This window comes from Pseudopipra pipra, chromosome 1 (genome assembly GCF_036250125.1).
Source record: "Pseudopipra pipra isolate bDixPip1 chromosome 1, bDixPip1.hap1, whole genome shotgun sequence".
In the NCBI taxonomy this organism is placed as follows: Eukaryota; Metazoa; Chordata; class Aves; order Passeriformes; family Pipridae; genus Pseudopipra; species Pseudopipra pipra.
In genome coordinates this window covers 87,869,275-87,887,592 of record NC_087549.1, presented here as the reverse complement: position 1 = coordinate 87,887,592, position 18,318 = coordinate 87,869,275, and the positions used below count along the sequence as shown (strand labels likewise).

The 18,318-nt window shown below is 44.8% G+C and overlaps 1 protein-coding gene across 1 annotated transcript in view; it reads right to left on the bottom strand.

The window, feature by feature from the left end:
* The window catches only part of BMP6 (bone morphogenetic protein 6), an 86,379-nt gene extending 69,075 nt beyond the window's left edge, over positions 1 to 17,304 (bottom strand). Inside the window, exon 1 of the mRNA XM_064663971.1 lies at positions 16,252 to 17,304. Coding sequence (XP_064520041.1) covers positions 16,252 to 16,681 — 430 coding nt within the window. The 5' untranslated portion in view covers positions 16,682 to 17,304. The remainder of the gene's footprint in view (positions 1 to 16,251) is intronic.
* Positions 17,305 to 18,318: the final 1,014 nt, after the last annotated feature.

The window sequence follows — 18,318 nt, the reverse complement described above, 5'->3', positions numbered from 1 at the left end:
GTTCACTGAACAATGACGTTGAGTCACTGCTTCAACAAATATTAATGCACATATTTTATACCAATATAAAGGTCACAAGTCAGACCAGAAAGACAAAAGCAGATCCTTTCTTTTTCAGCCAATACACAGTACCTGTGTTTTGCATCTCTCACAAGCTATCTCCAACACCTTCGTACTGCAAACTTTAGATTTTCATAATAGAAAGCTGATGTTGTTGAGCAGGAGGGGAAGAGAGTGTGAGCACAGCATACGTACATCCACACAGCTCCACTCTCACAGCAACGAGGCACCATTACTAGTGTTTACATAAGTCTGAATCATGCAAACTAGGCAAGATGGAATAAGAGGTAAAATAATCAAGAGCTGCATCAGCAAGAGCTGTGGTTTCAGTCAGCTGTTAGCATTATTTTTACAAAACTAGAATCTCTTAGTCATCACCGTTCAAATTCACCTGCCTGCACAGGCGAGAGCCAGGACCCTCTCCCTAGTGCAGTTCATTCCTCCTTCCCCAGTGTTTCTCCTCTCCTTCATGCCCATGAAGTCAGGTGTGTTTAGGGATTGGCTGGATGTGACCCACCTGTGATCAACTGCTGCATTTGCTACAGCACTGGTGGGGTCTTCCAAAATTTGCTTGTGATTGTATCCAACATTTTAAGAGTTGGCTTTTTTCAGGGGTCTTCCCCAGTTGTGCTTCACATGAACTTCAGCCTCACATAATCAAGGCAGCTTCCACAGCCCAGCTGCCTCAGAAAGCACTCCCATGGTTTTTTTGTCCTCAAGTACAGCTTGGGTTTATTCAAGCAGAAAGGGCAGAAGTAGCAATGTGTGCCCTTAATGCTAGATACAGTGGCAGCAATGTGTGCCCTTAATGCTACATACAGTGGCAGGCAAACACCCTGCAACCCAGCCGAAGATGGTCTGAGTTGCTGGACAATTGACTTAAAATCTTGAACTGAAACCTGGGATGGCAGAACGCATGCAATTCTGATGCGGATTCCCCTCTTTATCTTGCTTCTTTGCATCTCAATTAGCCTGAACACACCCACATGCTCAGAGGAGCCCTGCCTGCAGCAGAGGGCAAGGCAAAATCAATGGACACCTCTGCTGTGACAGCTCCTACACTGAGCACATGGCAGATAGTGGTAAGACAGCAATAAGGAGAATCCCATCAGAAGATTGTGGCAGAGCACTGGTAAAGTATTCTTCAGCAACAAGCTCTTGTTTCCATGATTTTCTGAAGTGACTCTTCCCACCTTATCTTTGGGAATTGATACCAACCTCACGTAACTTCCCACAGGCAGGAGGGCAGCAGGGCAAGAAAATGTGTGACGTGGAGACAAACCATGAATCCGAGGAAGGAGAGACTGAGCATCTCCTTCCAGGCCACTGTGACCCGGGCTCAGTACACAGTCCCTAAACTCAGCTGTGGTTTTGTTTATACATGCTAAGGGCAGGTTTTGCTGTCCTTACTCCTCAAATAGCATCAGTGAAATCTATGGGACTCTGCAGACTACAGCCTTTTCTCTAGATAACTGTTGCCTCTGAATCTGGCACAAGGCGGCACTTCCAGCAGGAGAAACACATTAGAAAGCCACTGTTTGATATCAAAGCCTTCACAGTTTCTTAACAGTTTCTTTTTTTTTTGGTAGCTTTGTAGAGTTTTAGAAAAGTTGTTAATTTCAAAATAATATGTTTATTTTACTATGATATTTCTCTCCTTAACTGCTGGGAGGATCTGTAGTACAAATCCAGGTTTTCTTCCATCTCAAACTGGTACAGTCCAAAGCCAAGAATACATATGTTGCTAGCTGGAAAATAAAGTGCCCTTGATTCCTAACTTTATTTTGGACAGTTCACTACAAGTTATTAAAAGCCAAATTCAGTAGTGAGAAAATATATATAGCTTCAACTGTTTTGTGTGGGTTTAAAGTACTATTTGCATTATGAGTAAGAGATTCAATAATGCATATATTTACATAAAAATAGTTTTGACATTTAAGTTAACTTCTTGCCAAGCTGGTGCAAAAATGGAAATGTAAAAAGCATAAGCACAGAAATAAGCCCCTATGCTGTAAGTCTGCAATTTACAGGTAACTTTTTTTTCTTGGCAATAATACCTGAACGATATGTTTTATAGCACTAGACCTAGCCACTCTGAGTCAATTTAGTGTTTATGGAACATGCCAGACTGACAGTTTGAGATTTAAACTCTCCATGCCAGCGAGAGTTGAGCTGGGGTAGGGACTAGGAGAGTTTCCAGAATCTGGGCCACTGATGGACCCTGGTTGTGCCCTGCAGACACGACAAAATCCATGATGGCACTAGTCCAGTACACGGTAACATGAACACCCAATCATTTTTCAAGCCCCAAGAGGCTTCTGAAGAGGGTGGCACAAACATGAGCTGCCCGAGAGCACAGAGTGAAGCACCTACCACAACTCAAAGCCCCAGATGGCTACAAAACATCCAAAACTTTCAAGCTGAAGCTGTTCAAAAGACCAATAGAAAAATTGGTTCTATCTCATAGAAAAATTTTATATTACACAGCAGATGTAGATTACCTCTCAGAGCTTCTAGGCAGCTTGTCAAGGCCCCTGGGACAGGACGAGTGGCAGAGAGCCAGGAGCTCATGGAAACGTGCCTTGTAACTGCAGAGAAGCCAGGTTGTCTGTGTTGGTGTCATAACCTCCCAGCAACACATGTGCAACCAAGCTGGCCAAGGACCAAGCAAATCGCTTGGCAAAAAGCCTTCACAGCATTGTCAGAAGTGAACCCTCACACGGAGCGTGTAGACCCCGCTGTCTCAGCTCTCCTCAGTGCACTACATACGTTACAAGCATGTCACACTGGAAGGTTCCCTAACAACAACTCCTCTGATCAGACATTCATGGTGATTAATATTCTGTCTCATCTATTCTCCACTATCTTCCACCTGAACTATCTAGCACCTTTAGCCTTCTCTTTTGTCAGAGCCAAAGTGGAAAAAGAAATCTCTTTAACCCTTGGACAGGTGATGCACAGTACGATGTCAAGTGCATTACTCAGCAGCGTTGTGGCAAGCCATAGGAGCCCTGCTCTGCTAGCTCCAGGGATGACCACACAGCAGTAACAAAATAATGGATGCGATGGACAGAAGAGGTTGGAAACCATCTTTTCTACTACAGTAACCAAGATCGTTCTTTACTTCTTTTTTTCCCCAGAGCAATTAGTCAGCTCAGGGATGTCAAAACACATAACCGGGCCACAAGACAAATTACAGCATAAGTGCTGCTACTTTGCCAATGACCTAACAGGCTTGGCCCCAAGATTTCTAATGTTTGCAGTCTCACGTTCCTTGTTCAGTATTGCAGTACTTCTAAAGACATTTTAATTAAGATGAAGCGACAGGCAAACCTGCCTGCATGAATCCCTTATATATATAAAGGCATAACAACAAAGCCCAGATGACCAAATCAATGACACATCGGTATGAAAAAGAGAAATATAAAATATATGCAATACATATATATTCATCAAGCCTTTGGTCACTGATTCAGACCTTTTTGAAAAAGTTCATGACAACTGGCTCATTAATACTCTGTCTCAGCTGAACGGTCTGGCAATCAAAAAGCAATCTTTACATTCTACTTACCCTACGACATCATTAATAGATGAAAATATATAAACAGAAACAATTAATCAGAGCTGAGGATAGACTTGATCCTTATTGCAGCCTCATATGTTACATATTTTTTTCTGCCGTGATCTCACCAGCAATGCATCACTGTTTTTAACCACTCTGAGCACTGATTCTATGTTCAGCAGCTGTGTTTGTTTACAGGGCTAGAAATTAGCACAGGACAAATGGACTTCATCCAACTGAAATTTTATTTTGGCATTTTCCACTGCATTTGACAATATATTGGTCCTTATAGACCACTTATGTATTTGCCACTGACGCTGACCAAGGAGAGTGCATAAGCAAAGATGGCACTCACTAATACTGCACAGGGATACTTTTTTATTGCTCCAAACACAGGCTCCCTAATAACTAAGCACAGTTCAGATGCTTGTAGCCAGCAAAGTCCACTACTGTATTGTCCATACTTTTTTCACTAGGAACATAAGGAATGTCATCATAATCCATCCTGCACTTTGCACCCTGCCAGTTCAGTAAGAGTGATGAAATGCAATGATATTTTATATTTAAGGGACCTGCCAGTGCCCTTCACACTTGTAATCAAGCTCCCAAAGCCAATTCCAAAAGACTGTAAACCAAATTCAGGCAAGTCAGCCCTAATATCATTTTCCATTTCAACATTCATATGCTTTTTCATAGGCAGGTATTTAAAACCAACAAAAGAGCAGCCCTATGCCCCTATGAACTTTTCATCTCCTTGACCGTTTCCTTAGCACAGCATTGGGGCATTCTTTGGTTTGATCTAGACTAAACAATTAAAGCGAAGTTACTGAATTCACTGGGACATGGCAGCAAACACTCCTGCCCGAGTTCTCACACACCTGAAGGTAAGCATAATTTTAAATGTTTGCCCTAGTTATTCAGAATACTTTTGTAAGCGACCCCTATTTATGCTAGAACTCACACAAGAGATAAACACAGCATGCATTAAGTTGTAGTTTAGAGACTGTTTATGTCTTCCCCACTGCTAAACATACACTGGTTCTATCTTTAAAAAAGTATTATAGAAAAGCTACCAAACAGTCTCCTGGGCACCAAACAATCTCTTCAGGCAAATATCACAACTATTCTGTCAATTAAACCAATAAGCTCTGATCAAGTACCTCTCTAGAGAAAATCAAGTTAAAAGTACTATGGAACTTCTTAAACTACACATTTTATTGGGGATTGAAAAAGCCCGAGAACATCCACAGGACATTTTGGTTCCAAGGGACTGCCTCTCACTACTTTTAACTTTGTTTTGAGCAGTGAACTCTGATAATTTAAAATAATAGTGATGATGATATTCTGACATCACAAGACGCATGAAGAACCCTGTCAAAGTAATATATTGCACTTTGCCATGTAATTATGTTATGCTGGAGCAGAGTGTTGGAAAACTTAGTATAATCATTAGCAAAGCACTGAATGTTTTGATTGTCAGACAGGTTGTATATGATGCAAATATATGACTCAGAAATGATTTCACATAAACATTTTGGTAACAGTAATCTGACTCATAACCTCCAACATAGAAAATAACAAGCTGCACAAAACATCTGTGCGCTCTGAGCAACTCCAGCTTGTAGCAACCTTCACAAGCCTCACAGCACAGAGAAACCAGAGGGTCCTCCTGCCCCTGAGGATCTGAAGCTGAGAGGTGTTAACATTTATGTTCCCAAAAAGAGTCAAAGAAGGAGTAAAGGAGGCTGTCATTCCCACCAAGGATCCCCGACAAAGAGGTATGATACTTTACAGCATCTGATAGTCTGCCCGGTGGGCATTGCTTGGTTTAGGTCCACAATTTACAAGACTGAGATGGGAGGAATAATTTGTTGCTATTCCACCCCAAAGCTTTGCCATGTCAAGTACGACACAATGCACAATTCTTCTTCTATTTATTTTCTCATTCGTTAGGAGACGGACAGCTTCTTTCATGACCCCTTTCTGAAGACAAATGTGCCGTCTTGAGTGACAAGAAGGATTTACCATTTGTTATTTCAGAGGAGGTTTGCCATGTTTATTCTGGAAAGTGCCATGAATTAATGAACTATCTCTTCAAGCCTCAGTGCATCAGAGCTGCCAGCTCTCTGGCTGCCAGAAGCAACAGACTGTTTTGGGACCCCATAAAATTGTTTTTACTGAGACTAGAGATAGCAAAAGTATCAGGCAGACCCAATCCCAATAGCTCATGAAACATAAAGGAGTCATTATACCAACTTCAGCCCTTACACTGCATTTTTATTGGGGGCTTCTCAACAAAACTATCAGTTAACTCAAAAGAACATCTACTAGTAGCTTTCCTGCAGCACGGACATTACCAAAAGTCAACCAAACCTTTACTAGGCTGTCCCATAGTTTCAAGTGAAATGTGCTAGCCTGTGACCACTTTCATTTTTCCTATTCAGGTCCTCATGGATGCCAGCTCACAGGCATGTACAAGAGGCACACTTCAACACACATATTAAAACCAGAGCCTGTGCACATGCTCATACTACTGCACCTGGGTGTCTCTTATGCCATTCAGTCGGAGACCCAAAAAGAAGAGCTGCAAAAGCCATAATTTAGAGGATGCAGTGGACATCATACAGAAATGGATGTCTGGTGGTTATTCGTGTTCAGACAGCACCCACAGAGATAGAGGCATTACTGACGTTCAGCTGCTCACAAGCATGTCTGAAGAGCCAAATCCCTAATGGAGCATGGTCGCAGAAGGTGAGAACCTATAGTCTCCAGCTGATTCACACTGCAACCTGAAAACAGACAGGTTTCAACCAATAAGACCCTCCTGTTTCACCAACTCCACAAACCACTGGAGGACCTGCCAGGTCAGTAACAAAGCACACAGTTTCACGGTTAGATTGCAGGACTGGAAGCAAGAATTTCAGATCCTGTCATGCCCTCCGAGCCTCAGCTTAGTTATTTGGAAAATGAGTATAATAGTGTTTCACGTTCATCAGAGCATGCTGGGAGACTTCAACACTTATGAAGTGTTCTGAGGTTCTGAATAAGAGACAGGGTAGTATCTTTATGTAGTCTAGCAAGTAACGAGCATTACACATCCTCCAGAATGGAACATTTTTGGACAGGACAGCTGCTACAATCATTAAAGTGTAAAAACTATCAGATGCAAGAGACAAGACACAGACATTGCAAAGCAAAAATCTATTGTAATGTGTTAAACAAATGTATTTTCTCTCCAGCTATCTTCCATAATATAATAAGTTGGAACTTTCTTAAAATATGAGAACTTTTTTTTTCCAGTCTTCCTTCTTTTCTCTTCAATCCCTTCCCCCTCTGCCTTTTTTCCTTTGTGGGTTACAAAAAAAAAAAAAAAAAGAAAAAGAAAGAGCAAGCCAAGAGATTCACAATCACCAAAGCCTGCAGAACGTACAGTGAATTTTGGCAGGACATGCATGTTTATCCTTTTCATATGCTGTTTAAATTATTCTTATAAACAAGTCATTATCTTGCATAGCCACTGCTTGGTCCCTTTCATGTCAAAGATGTTTGATGTTACAATAATTAAGCAAAAGGGTCTGCATGCTTGAAATACTGTCTCAGGATGACAGTTTGTGGGCAAGAGAGGCTGCTGTTTCTCTAAAATGAAGGGTTTTTTGCCAAGATTCATCATTTAAGATGAGCACCTGGAGTCTGTACTTGCGGATCAAATATTTGTGCAGATATCAAAATATGAACTTCAAACCAGGCTTAAATTTTAGAACTATGCTCCTACTATTTTTGCATCAAAATCATGCACACAAGTCAAGGCTCACAGAGAAGCCTCTCACTGCTTGCAGGCAAATGTTTTAAGGAACCAGGCAAGGCATTGTGATGAAGATTCAGCTACATTAAAAACTTAAAAGGCCTCTTCCTGCATCAAGAAGTGTGTTTATCACAGCTGATCTGGACCACACCACCAGTGTGGGCATAAGATGCAAAGAAATGGTGGTAAGTGATAGAGCAAATGCTTTCTCCTTTTTTCTTGCAGAGCATCTGGTGATTCGACCTCTGCTCATCTGGATTTGGCCGGAGGGAGCTTGCGCCTCTGTGACACGAGGAATTAAAGCTCTGACCACTTCTCTACTCCCTGATACAGAACCCTAATCCAGACACTTTTAACACAGTTTGAAAAATATGGAAGTTAGGCTGCAGTAAGTGTTCATGTCTGAACAACTTTGTATTATTATAGGGCTTACAAAGACAGAGGCAAACAAATATTTTGCATCTTGTACGTGCTTGTTACAGGTTCAACATTATTTGGAGAATTTTATTCCTTGTAAAAGGACTGGAATTGACTGCTAACAGCTTTACTCTTCAATCTTTCTCTCTCAAATGGTTTGGAAAGACCAGGAGATTCAAGGATGCAAGAAGACACATCTGTTTCACACCAAAGCTGCTGACTCTTTCCTCCCTCCAATACCTCTTGGCTTATGGGTCCAACTATCACAACCTGCCCATGCGCTCTAAACAGTTCTCATTTTTTTAAGTGCTCTTTGTTGCCTAGTGTGGAGCTAAACACTTGTGCTTCAATAGACATTATGTCACCCCTTAGCCCTTGTACAAACAGAGTGTCTAATACCTTGACCACATACACCACATGAACACAACACAGTAAGCGACAAGATAAGAACACTGCATACAGTAGTACCTCACCATGAACATCTGTGTGAATGCTTTCAACATGGCATATTTTACAGCCTGCACTTGATAAAGGAAGTTGTGGCTCTCTATTTGACAAGATTTTGGGTTGATCAAATATATATATATATATTCTTTAAAAGAGGGCTTCAAATAGTCGATTCATACATTTCTCATACTGCACACAACCATTAAAATACACAGAATAACACATCTTTGGAATACTGTTTGAAAAAGACTCATTTACTATCAGGAAATTCGACTCTTCAGAACAAGTGTTAACACAGTCTTGATTAATTTGTAAAGCTATTCAAGCCATGAAGTACATCTGCACATCGAGTATATTTCAAATACTGTGCTTCTGTTTTCATTTTCAAAACGTTTTTATTTATACACTAATATTTGACCTATGAATGTTCCAAGTTTATATGGAGCCAGCTGTTCTAAATTCTGGTTATACTGAGCATTCGTGCAAAACATCAGGTGATATCATTGGATATTTTTAAGGGGAAAGTTCACAGGAAAGCAGTTATGTATTCTTGTGATTAACACCACATTGGATCAAAACAGTCATGTCTAGGTCTCTGAAAATACAGCTACTATTTTAGTTAGCAGAACACTTCGGCTCTGTCTACATTATCCTTTTTTTGCCAAAAGTTCCCACTGTTGCTAGCACTGATTCAATTCTGTCATTGTACTATGATGAACACTGCAACATAAAATAAAAAGAGCTGAAGGCAGCACTGTCAAAATCTTTGTGCCCTTAACAACAAAACAAAAAAATCTCATTACATCACCAAAAAAATCCCCAACCAACCCAAAAAACAAACAAACAAGAAAAGCCACTCCAAAACTCTACCCAACACTACGAGACTGTTTCTTAAGTAACTGAAAGTTCAGGAAATGCCAGTCCCAATCCATTGCAGGTTTTAGGAATCAAAGTGCATTACGAGGTATTAAACACCCCTGCAATCCCACAGGGACTCAGTTCCTTTAATTAAGTTTTTTTTCTCCTCAAACAGCCCTGTGGCAGCTGCAGCCCCATGCCCTTCCCAAAGCCACTGCCTTGGGAGCCTTCTCCAGGTGCAAAGCACGGGGCCACAGGTGCCTCTTGGAGGTGCTGCTGCCAGCCACCCCTACTGCATGTCCTGCAGCCCCACAGAAGGCAACACTCCTCATCCTCTGACAACCATGGCTGGAAAAAAGGAGAAAAGAAACAACCTGCTGAAGGGTTTTCAGGCACATCTCCTCACTCTCAGCATATCATTTCTACAGAATTCCTGTCCCAAGTGCCCTAACGACACTAGAATCACAGGTGGGTTGGGCTGAAAGGGACCTTCAAAAATCATCCAGTTGAAACTCTGCCATGAGCTGTAGACCAGGTTACTCAAAGCCCCATCCAACCTGACTTTGAACACCTCCAAGAAATGGGGCATCCGCAGCTTGTCTGGGCAACACGTTCCAGTATCCCACCACTCCTGTTGTAAAAAATTTCTTCCTTATATCCAATCTAAACTTACCCTCTTTCAGTATGAAACTGTTGCCTCATCAAACAGTTGTGACCCAACACCAGCCTCCAAGAATCAGGTGCACAGAAGACAACTTCCCAGTCCTCCATCTCCCAGGCTCTGAGGTCTGATGCTTGCTAAAAGAAATGGGAATCTCTCAACCATGAGCCATTTTTTCGTTGGGGCGATAGCATTTTCTCTCTGTTTCCCACTGCTATATGAATGGTCAGACATAAATGCTAAATGATTAGTAGGGGGACAGTATTTCACTGCATAACTGAGCATCTGCCGGGATACAGCAGAAACACACAATGGGACTGTTTACATCCCAAGTAACTCATACCTTCCTTTAACCCACCACAAGTTAGCAATGAGGCAAGATGACCTAAAAAGAATCATGCCTCTGGGGCATGGAAAGTCTAAACACCACCTTCCTTCCTCCTAAATCACAAACACCACTTAAAAGTTTATATTTAAAACTATGAGAGTGTCATCGCTGCAATGCACCAGGCTAGACCCAGCAAGGATCCGCAGCTCCTTGGCAGAGGTACAAACCTGCAGCAAGCAGTGTCAGCAGGAGCTCAGCACAAGACATCCATGACAGCTGCCCAAGGGATTTTCTGCTAAAGCTGTGTTGAGCTGGAAGAAAATTGCCAAAAGAAAACCTTTTTAAAAGAAGTGACTTAATTTCAATTTTGTTTGAGGAAAAGAACTAGGAAGTTCTGCTCATATTTAAAAAAAAAAAAACAACACACCTGGGTTTCGAATTCAAAATGCAACTTTTCAGTTATTTACAGATAAAAAAATCAGCTTGAATTAATCAAGACTAGTTTGGCAATACCAGCTTTTTACAATTACAATAAATTTTTGTTGTTGTTGCTGTAAGAAAGACTTGAACATTTCACACAAATTTAATACTGTAAATTTTCAAGCTCTGAAAAGCTTTCACAAGACAGAGAATACTCCTACTAATGCCACACAGTCTGGTTCCAGTAGCTTAGTCCAGATGGCAGTCAGACCTGGATACATTGCTTACACAAACATGACCCTCCACTCATTTCAACAGTATAGGTTTTGAAGAGCAGCTTCTCCAGGAGCCACAAATCTTCCAGGGCAGCTGGCCAAAGGCAGAAGGATGACCATAGTCCCCCAAATTCCAAGTCCAGAGGAGCTGAGGACTTCCAAAAGACCATTTTCCCTTTTTTTAAATTGTGTCATCAGGCAGCTCACAAGCAACAACTACTTCAAGGAGATGACATAAACAAAGACCTCAAGCTGCATCAGCTGAACAGCAAAAGTAAGGCTGCTCTTTGACACTTGGGAATCTGTCTTGGCATTGAAGCCTACTCTACACAGTTTTGCAGAAGTCAGTAAAACTCATTCCCATCATCAGCTTCATGATTTCTAATACTGGCCTGCTCTGGACACATGCGGAGGATGCTGCTCACATGCCGAGCAAGCGAGGCTGTACACAGCCAGCTGGCAGCACAGCCAGATCTGCAGCATCACACACTCTGGTTATTCCCTGTGAGTAGATGTCTTGACCTTTACAACACGTGGCCAAGAGTATAAACAGATGGGATGACAGTATGAATGGTACGGTCCCATCAATCTAATCATGCAACGTCCCTGATACATCTTGGTCACCTAATTTCATATCCTCCAACAACAAGCATTGTACCCAGAAAAAGACAGGTGGCCAATCAAATCCTTCAGGTGAAAAAATTCACCTGCTTTAGAAATGCATGTCAGGATCCTGAAGCACTTCTTCCCTCCTGTGAAAAGCCATGCAGAACAAAGGCTTATTGCTTGCGCCTAAGGTGCTACGGATTTGTGCAAGATCATTCCTAGAGGAAAATCTGGTAGGTGACAGCTGCCAAAAAGATGAAAAGCCTGTTTGGAAGACATCATATCCATGAGGTGCCCCTTTATAGGCAAAGGGAGAGAGAGTATTTGTACAGCAAGTCCTACATTTACCTCCAAGCAGCTCCCTTGCACTGAAAGGGAGCACCCATGCCCCAGCAGACACTTGAAGTCTTGCAGAGAAGATAGTGATTGCCTAAAGTTTGGAAATTCAAAAATAAAAGAGGCTTTTCACCATGGCCCCAACTCAAATCTTGTGGAAAAGCTTCAGGGCTCACTACAGGGCTGTGGCAAACAGGTGAGCTTCCCCTCAACCTTTTGCATGAAGTCCTCCCAAGAGACCTGTGGGTCTTATGATAAAAAGGAATACTCTCTCTCCAAAAGTACAGAGATACAGTGAATCCACGCTATTAGTCTCCTGCAAAAAGGTACTCGGTTGAATAACTAAGCACCACACCCCAAAAGCACACTTTTTACGATCCTTATCTCTGGAGGGTTTGATGGGTTCAGACTTTTCCTGCACAGCTATCCAGCTGCCAACAGCCCCAGATTTCAGTCATGGCAGAAACCCCCAAAGACTGCCATTGAATTCCTCATTTTTGATTGTGGGAAGCACATGGCTTTTTTTCCCCCTCAGTGTGGATGCCAGGAGAGGAAGGCATGGGTGAGGACCAGAACAGGTTCTTCCCCGTTTTGACGCACAATTGTTCAACAGCACCTTTAATTATACAAGAATAATTCTGGATACAGTTAAAGTAGCAAAGTCTTAGAGAGTCTTATTTTCTGCTGCTACCCATGGCATGCACTACTCTGAAGACATCAGCCAGCAAAACAGAGGATGAAGGGCAAATCCCCTTCATATCAGCACTGATGTGCCTAAGAAGACCAGGGAGACTTTAGATCTGCCACAGCCCCTGACCCTAGTCTGCAGTTGGGTTTAACCTCACCTCCCTGGAAAGGTGGTTGTGAGGAATTTGATACGTCTCTCACTAAAATGGTAGTAAAATATAAGGATGCTTGACAATCCATCTGCCAATCCAGCATCACCGCCTCAAGAGGGATCTCCATACTGACCCTGGGTTGTTTCACCAAGAGGAGATAACCCTGTCTGGTGCCATGAGGAAGGTACCTTATCCAAACAGGAAACACTTATAGTACTGCGTCAAGACATGCCACACATTTATACCAAGGCTGTTCCTACAAGGAGAGCTGAAGAGTTTCACAAAAACACCTGCTGGCCCACAGTGCACTCCCCTGCCTCCTGCCCTTAGCCCCACAACCCTGCCATAAAGCCATTGCCATGACACAGAAGCTTGGTACCCTGTTTGGTCAATGAATATCAACTAAAGAGATCTAACATGCAGATGTTTCCATCTGTCCTAGCTATCCAGACTTTCTATGTGATAAATGAAAAGGAACAGGCACTTTTTAGGTGCCTCATCCTAGTGAAAATACACAAAACAGACACTTCTAGGATCATCTTCCCAAAATAGGGACCAGGTTACCAAGGACAGACTGTATTTTCTCTCCAAGGACATCACCATCTTTGAGACCGAGACAAGCCTGCACAGCCTGAATAATTCAAGACCTCACTAAAGTCCCTCAGCTTTGCAAGACCTTGACAAACAGGACTCATACCTTGAGCATATAACGAAATATAGCCTTCCCCAGCCAGAAAACACATCTGCTGCAGCCCCAGACTGAAGGATGTATGTTGGTCAGGAAGGGCTGGAGCACTGTGCATTTAAGATCAGCTGTGACTACAAGCTAGTGATTCCTTTTGGGCTACGGGGCCGGAAAAATTAAAGAACATCAACACCTGCAAACTTTCATGACTAAGTAGGACTTCTCCGCACAGCTGACCTAGATGATGGCTTTCCAGTGCAACGAGATGGATCAAACTTTTGTCTGAGTCTGTGCTGCAGAAGCAGTATCAGTACCTGAAGGCCAGGTCACCCACACTGACTTAACACCTACACAGCCTCATACACCTGCACCTGATATACCCAGGTAATACCACACACTCCTCATCCTGAGAGAACAGTAATGGAAACAGAAGTTCTTCAGAAGTCAGTTTGAAATGAACAGAAATAACTATAGGAATGGCCACGTGCAGAAAACCTCAACTAAAATAATTCTGGAAGGTCTGCTTATAAGCAGACCCCAGCTGTGGGTTTTCAGAGTTGCTTGACCTATACTTCATGGGAATAGTCAGTGTACTCAAGATCAGGAAGTCTTCCCTGTCTGCTGTGATCCCACCATCTTTTGCTGCATTTCTGACTTCATCTAATAAGCTACTTTGACAGATCGCAGGCTGGCTTTCTCCCATCACAACTTCGGTTTCTATACTGGAATATAACCTTAGGCTTCCTCTAGTTTCCTGACATGAATTATTGTTTAATAGAAGAATAAATGTCAATACACAAGTGAAAGACCCCAAAAAATCCCTGACATGTCAGAGAAGCTACAGAAAACAGACAAACAGCTGTTCAGTCTCAGCCCATCAATTTGCCAACACTCTGGTAACAAACAATCACACTAAATGACATTATGGTTTATGACTTGGAATTTGGAAGTTTGATGAGAAATTTCTGCAGTTGATTCATGCTTCCTGAGACTCATAACTAGCATTTCAATTACACTATTTTACTACATTACACAAAAAATTTTCCTTGTTGTTACATAAGTGTCTAGATCCAAACTATCAGAACTGATTTGAATCATATGGGGGGGTGTATTTTCAAAAGAAACACATACTTTTAGGTCTACCATCTAATACTACTCTCCTGGCACTTTATAGACAGCTAAATACCTTCTGAAACACCACATGCTCACACTTCTCCCTGAAATCAGCTCTTCTGGGAACCAGCTAGCCCCTTGCAAGCACCTTGTTTCACATCCCTCAAATAAAACATGCTGTGGGGGTTGCTTACAGACAGCTACAGCCAGCACCACACTTCTTAAATTCACAGCTCCAAGTATAGGTACTAAAAGTCCCCAAGGCAAAGAACAGAGACAGCAGCAACAGCTCTGTGTATTTAAAGGACAGAGAGGTTTGATGAAGTTGGGAGAGGAAAAGAATAGAGGCAGGTGTCCTTTGGACTTGAAACCTGTACAATATTCTCAGGTTCTGAGCTAAGCATAGACCACGCTGGCTTCATTGATGGATGATTTCAGGATGTCTCTTTCAAAAGCACCAGAGCTCTGAGATGTCAGCACCACCTAAACATACCCAAACTAACTTTAAACAAGGCAACTGAGACCCTGACAGGTACACACCCGCATTATGTGGTGCCAACAGGGCTTTGCACTCCTGTAAGGGCTGAGCACCTAAGACAGTTCAGCTGTGCCCACACGAGTTGCAATCACCTCGGTTTCAATGTAGACAAATCCTTCAACAACTATTCGTAGCACTTCTGACCTACTTTCCATCAGGTAAAAAAATCAACCAGCTCGTTCTAGATACATACAGCACTCACAAAGTTTTTGAACACATGTACCCATGCTGGGAGCTCAAAGAAATTTCCTGCTACAGTCCCATATCCCTGCTCAAAATGAGTAAACACACAACAAATTGTATTTTTTTTAAAACGAGACAAGCTGTTCACAGGTGGTGTCATTCTGGCACACAGCTCTGGCAGCACTGGTGAAAAGGCGGTTTTCAGCTGACCAGCTAAGACATTTGAGCTTCACAGGAATTCCCTAAAAAAAAAAAAGAACTGCAATTTGCCAACTGAAATATTTTCATTCTCCACATTAGGCTGAATCTAATTACACTGCTTCCTTACAATTGCATAGTATTAAGGGCTCCTCTAAGTAAAAAGCTTAATGGCTTTCCTACTGAAATGCCCACCCTGGAGCCCTTCACATCAGTATCTCGCTGACAGGATGTTTTGAAGAGCAGGTTGAAGTCTAACAGAACTTATTTCAAGATTTCCACATGATACAAATTTTATCATGTTCCTGGGCTCACTCACCAGAATAACCTACACCGAGTCACATACTCATCGCCACACTAGCTCTGAACCCCTTAAAAAGAAAACAAAAAAGAGAAGATGAGGACATCGTGGAGTAGGGTACACGTACTTTGTTCAAGCCACAAAGGCATCTCTGCGCTGCTGGACTTTGCACAGAGCGAGCCCAACCTGCGCTCTGGCATGACCCCAGCTCTACTGCCCAGGAACCAGAGCAAGGTGAGTTTAAGTCTGAACGGCGTACTCTGACCACTACAATCAGAACAGGGTCAAAGAGACTATTAAAAAAATAATTATTATTTTCTCTTCCATTCCACCCTCCCCCTCCCTTCAAGGTTTTGTATGCTGGGGCTTTTTTTTTTTTTTTTTTTTTTTTTTTTACTGTTTGCGAGAGGTTTTGCCCTTCCCCTAAGTGAGCTGCCCTCCTGGCCGAAACCCGTGCAGCACAAGGTGGGTTTGCCCGACCAGCAAACCCCCGACCCCGCCGCGCCCCACCAGGGAACAGCCGCCCGCCCCCTCTCGCCGGGACAGGGGTGTCGGCGGGACGGGCGGTCGGGTGGGTGGCTGGGTGGGCTCCAGGCAGCCCGGCACTTACTCACTCACTCACCCAGGTTGACGAAGCTCATGACCATGTCGGCGTCGTTGAGGAAGGCGCTGTCCTGCGGGCTGGGCAGCGGCGGCGGGGCGGGGGGCGGCGGACGGCCGCCCCGCTCGGTGCCCGTGCTGCCCTCCGCGCCCTCGGCCAAGGAGTGGTAGAGGTCCAGCATGAAGCGCGGTGCCGCCGTCAGCCGTCCCGGCGGCGGGGCCGGCGGCTCCCGCGGCAGCGGCCGGGGGCGGTGGGGCAGCCCCAGCACCGACAGGATCTCCCGCTGCATCTCCCGCTTCTCGTGCGACTTCAGCCGCCGGTAGAGGAAGCCCGAGGCGGCGGCGGGCGGCGGTGGCTCCCCGCCCTCCGCAGGCAGCGCGGGCTCGGCGGGGCGGCAGGCGCCGCTCAGCAGCGCCCAGCAGCAGCACAGCCAGGCCAGCCGCCGCGGCATGGCGCTCGGCCGGGCGCAGGCAGCCAAGGTCCCCGCTCCCCGCTCTCCCCGGGGGCTGCCCAGCGCCCTCCAGCCCTGCCCCCCCGCGGCAGCGGGGATCGCCCGGGCCGGCGGGGGGCGGCCAGGCCAAGGGGGCTCAGCGCTCGCCCCCGCCGCGCATGGCCGCCCGCGGAGCACCGCGGTGCGGACCCCCCTGCCGCCGCTGCCGCCGCTCAGGTGCGGCGGGGCCGCCCCCGGCCCGGTCCGGGCGCTCAGTTCGCCATGCCCCTGCCCGGGGGATCCGCGCCGGGCCGCGGGCGCTGCGTGTGGGGGGAGAAGGAGCAGGGTGAAGAGCTGCAAACTTTTCCCGCTGCCAGGGAGCAGAGCGAGCGAGCGGCTCCTGCGGCTGCAGCCCCGGTCCCCGCGGGCTGGCCGGAGCGCGGCTGCTGGCGGCGAAGGCAAATCACCAGCGCGCCCGCCTCTCGGCGGGGCGGGCGGCCGCTCCTCCGGGGCGGGGAGCGGGCGCAGGTAGCGCGGCCCCGCGGGGGCGGCCGGGCGGGGCGGGCGGCGGCGGAGCAGGTTCAGGAGCGACGGCCCCGTCGGTTGTCATCGGTTTGCTGCGCTGGAGCGGCGCTCCGCCGAACAGCGGCACCAGCCGCCTCTGCCGTGCGACTCTGGCGGCTTGTTTCTTGTTAAAGGGAGGATTTCGGCCACCCCTCCTGGCCCCAGGGTGTTGGCTATATGTATATAGCGGGTGTTGGCTATTTGTCCTGAAAATAGGTGGAGTGCTACCTGTTCTAAATCTGAAGAAGCGTTACGGTTCTCTTTAACAGGTTACAGCATCCCACACAGCTTTTTCTGGAGTATCTTGCAGAACTGATCATGGAATATTGGTAAATGGCTAGGCACAGGTACCCCCTGACAGCCCTGATCGATGGAGTACCTGTCTGCATACTGTGGGGCAGGTTATACTGCCATAAAAGAACATACCCGTTTCTACAGTAGGGTTGCAACTCTGATATCATTACTTCAATCAAAGGGGTTGGGGTGGGGAACAAACTTGTCACCCAATGCTATAATAAGAGCAGTTTGGTTGAGCGAGAAGCAGCTCTTCCATATCCTGATCTCTGACTTCATGGATCTCACTCAGGTTGGATGACTAAATCCAGACTAGTCTCGCTGAAATCAGTGCAATTGCTCTAGGTTTGAACTGGGATAATTTCAGAGGAGTTGGCCCTGAGAATAATATCTGGACCATTTGAAGTTACTGGCAAAATTTCCATTAAATTTATTAGAATCAGAATCTGGCAATAAGCTCATATTCAGCTTCCCAGAGACACAGCTGAGAATATTCAAGACAGAATATGTTATTTTCAAAAGTGGAGGTTACACTGAGTGTTCAGTTCTGTGAAAGCAAGGTTACAGATGTTTGTTTTAACTGCACCAGTCAAGGAACACTGTAATACGGGGTATTTTAAAGCTTGTTTTGGAAGGAAAAAAGGCATCTTAAAGGGGACGGAGTGGGAGGGAAGAGTATGGAAGTTACTTTTGCAACTACTCTTTTTTCAGTTTGTGAAGACACTCAGAATTTGAAAATGCGGGTGTATGTGCCAGCACAGACTCAGCATGGTCCTTTTGCTATAGTGGATCCCATTACC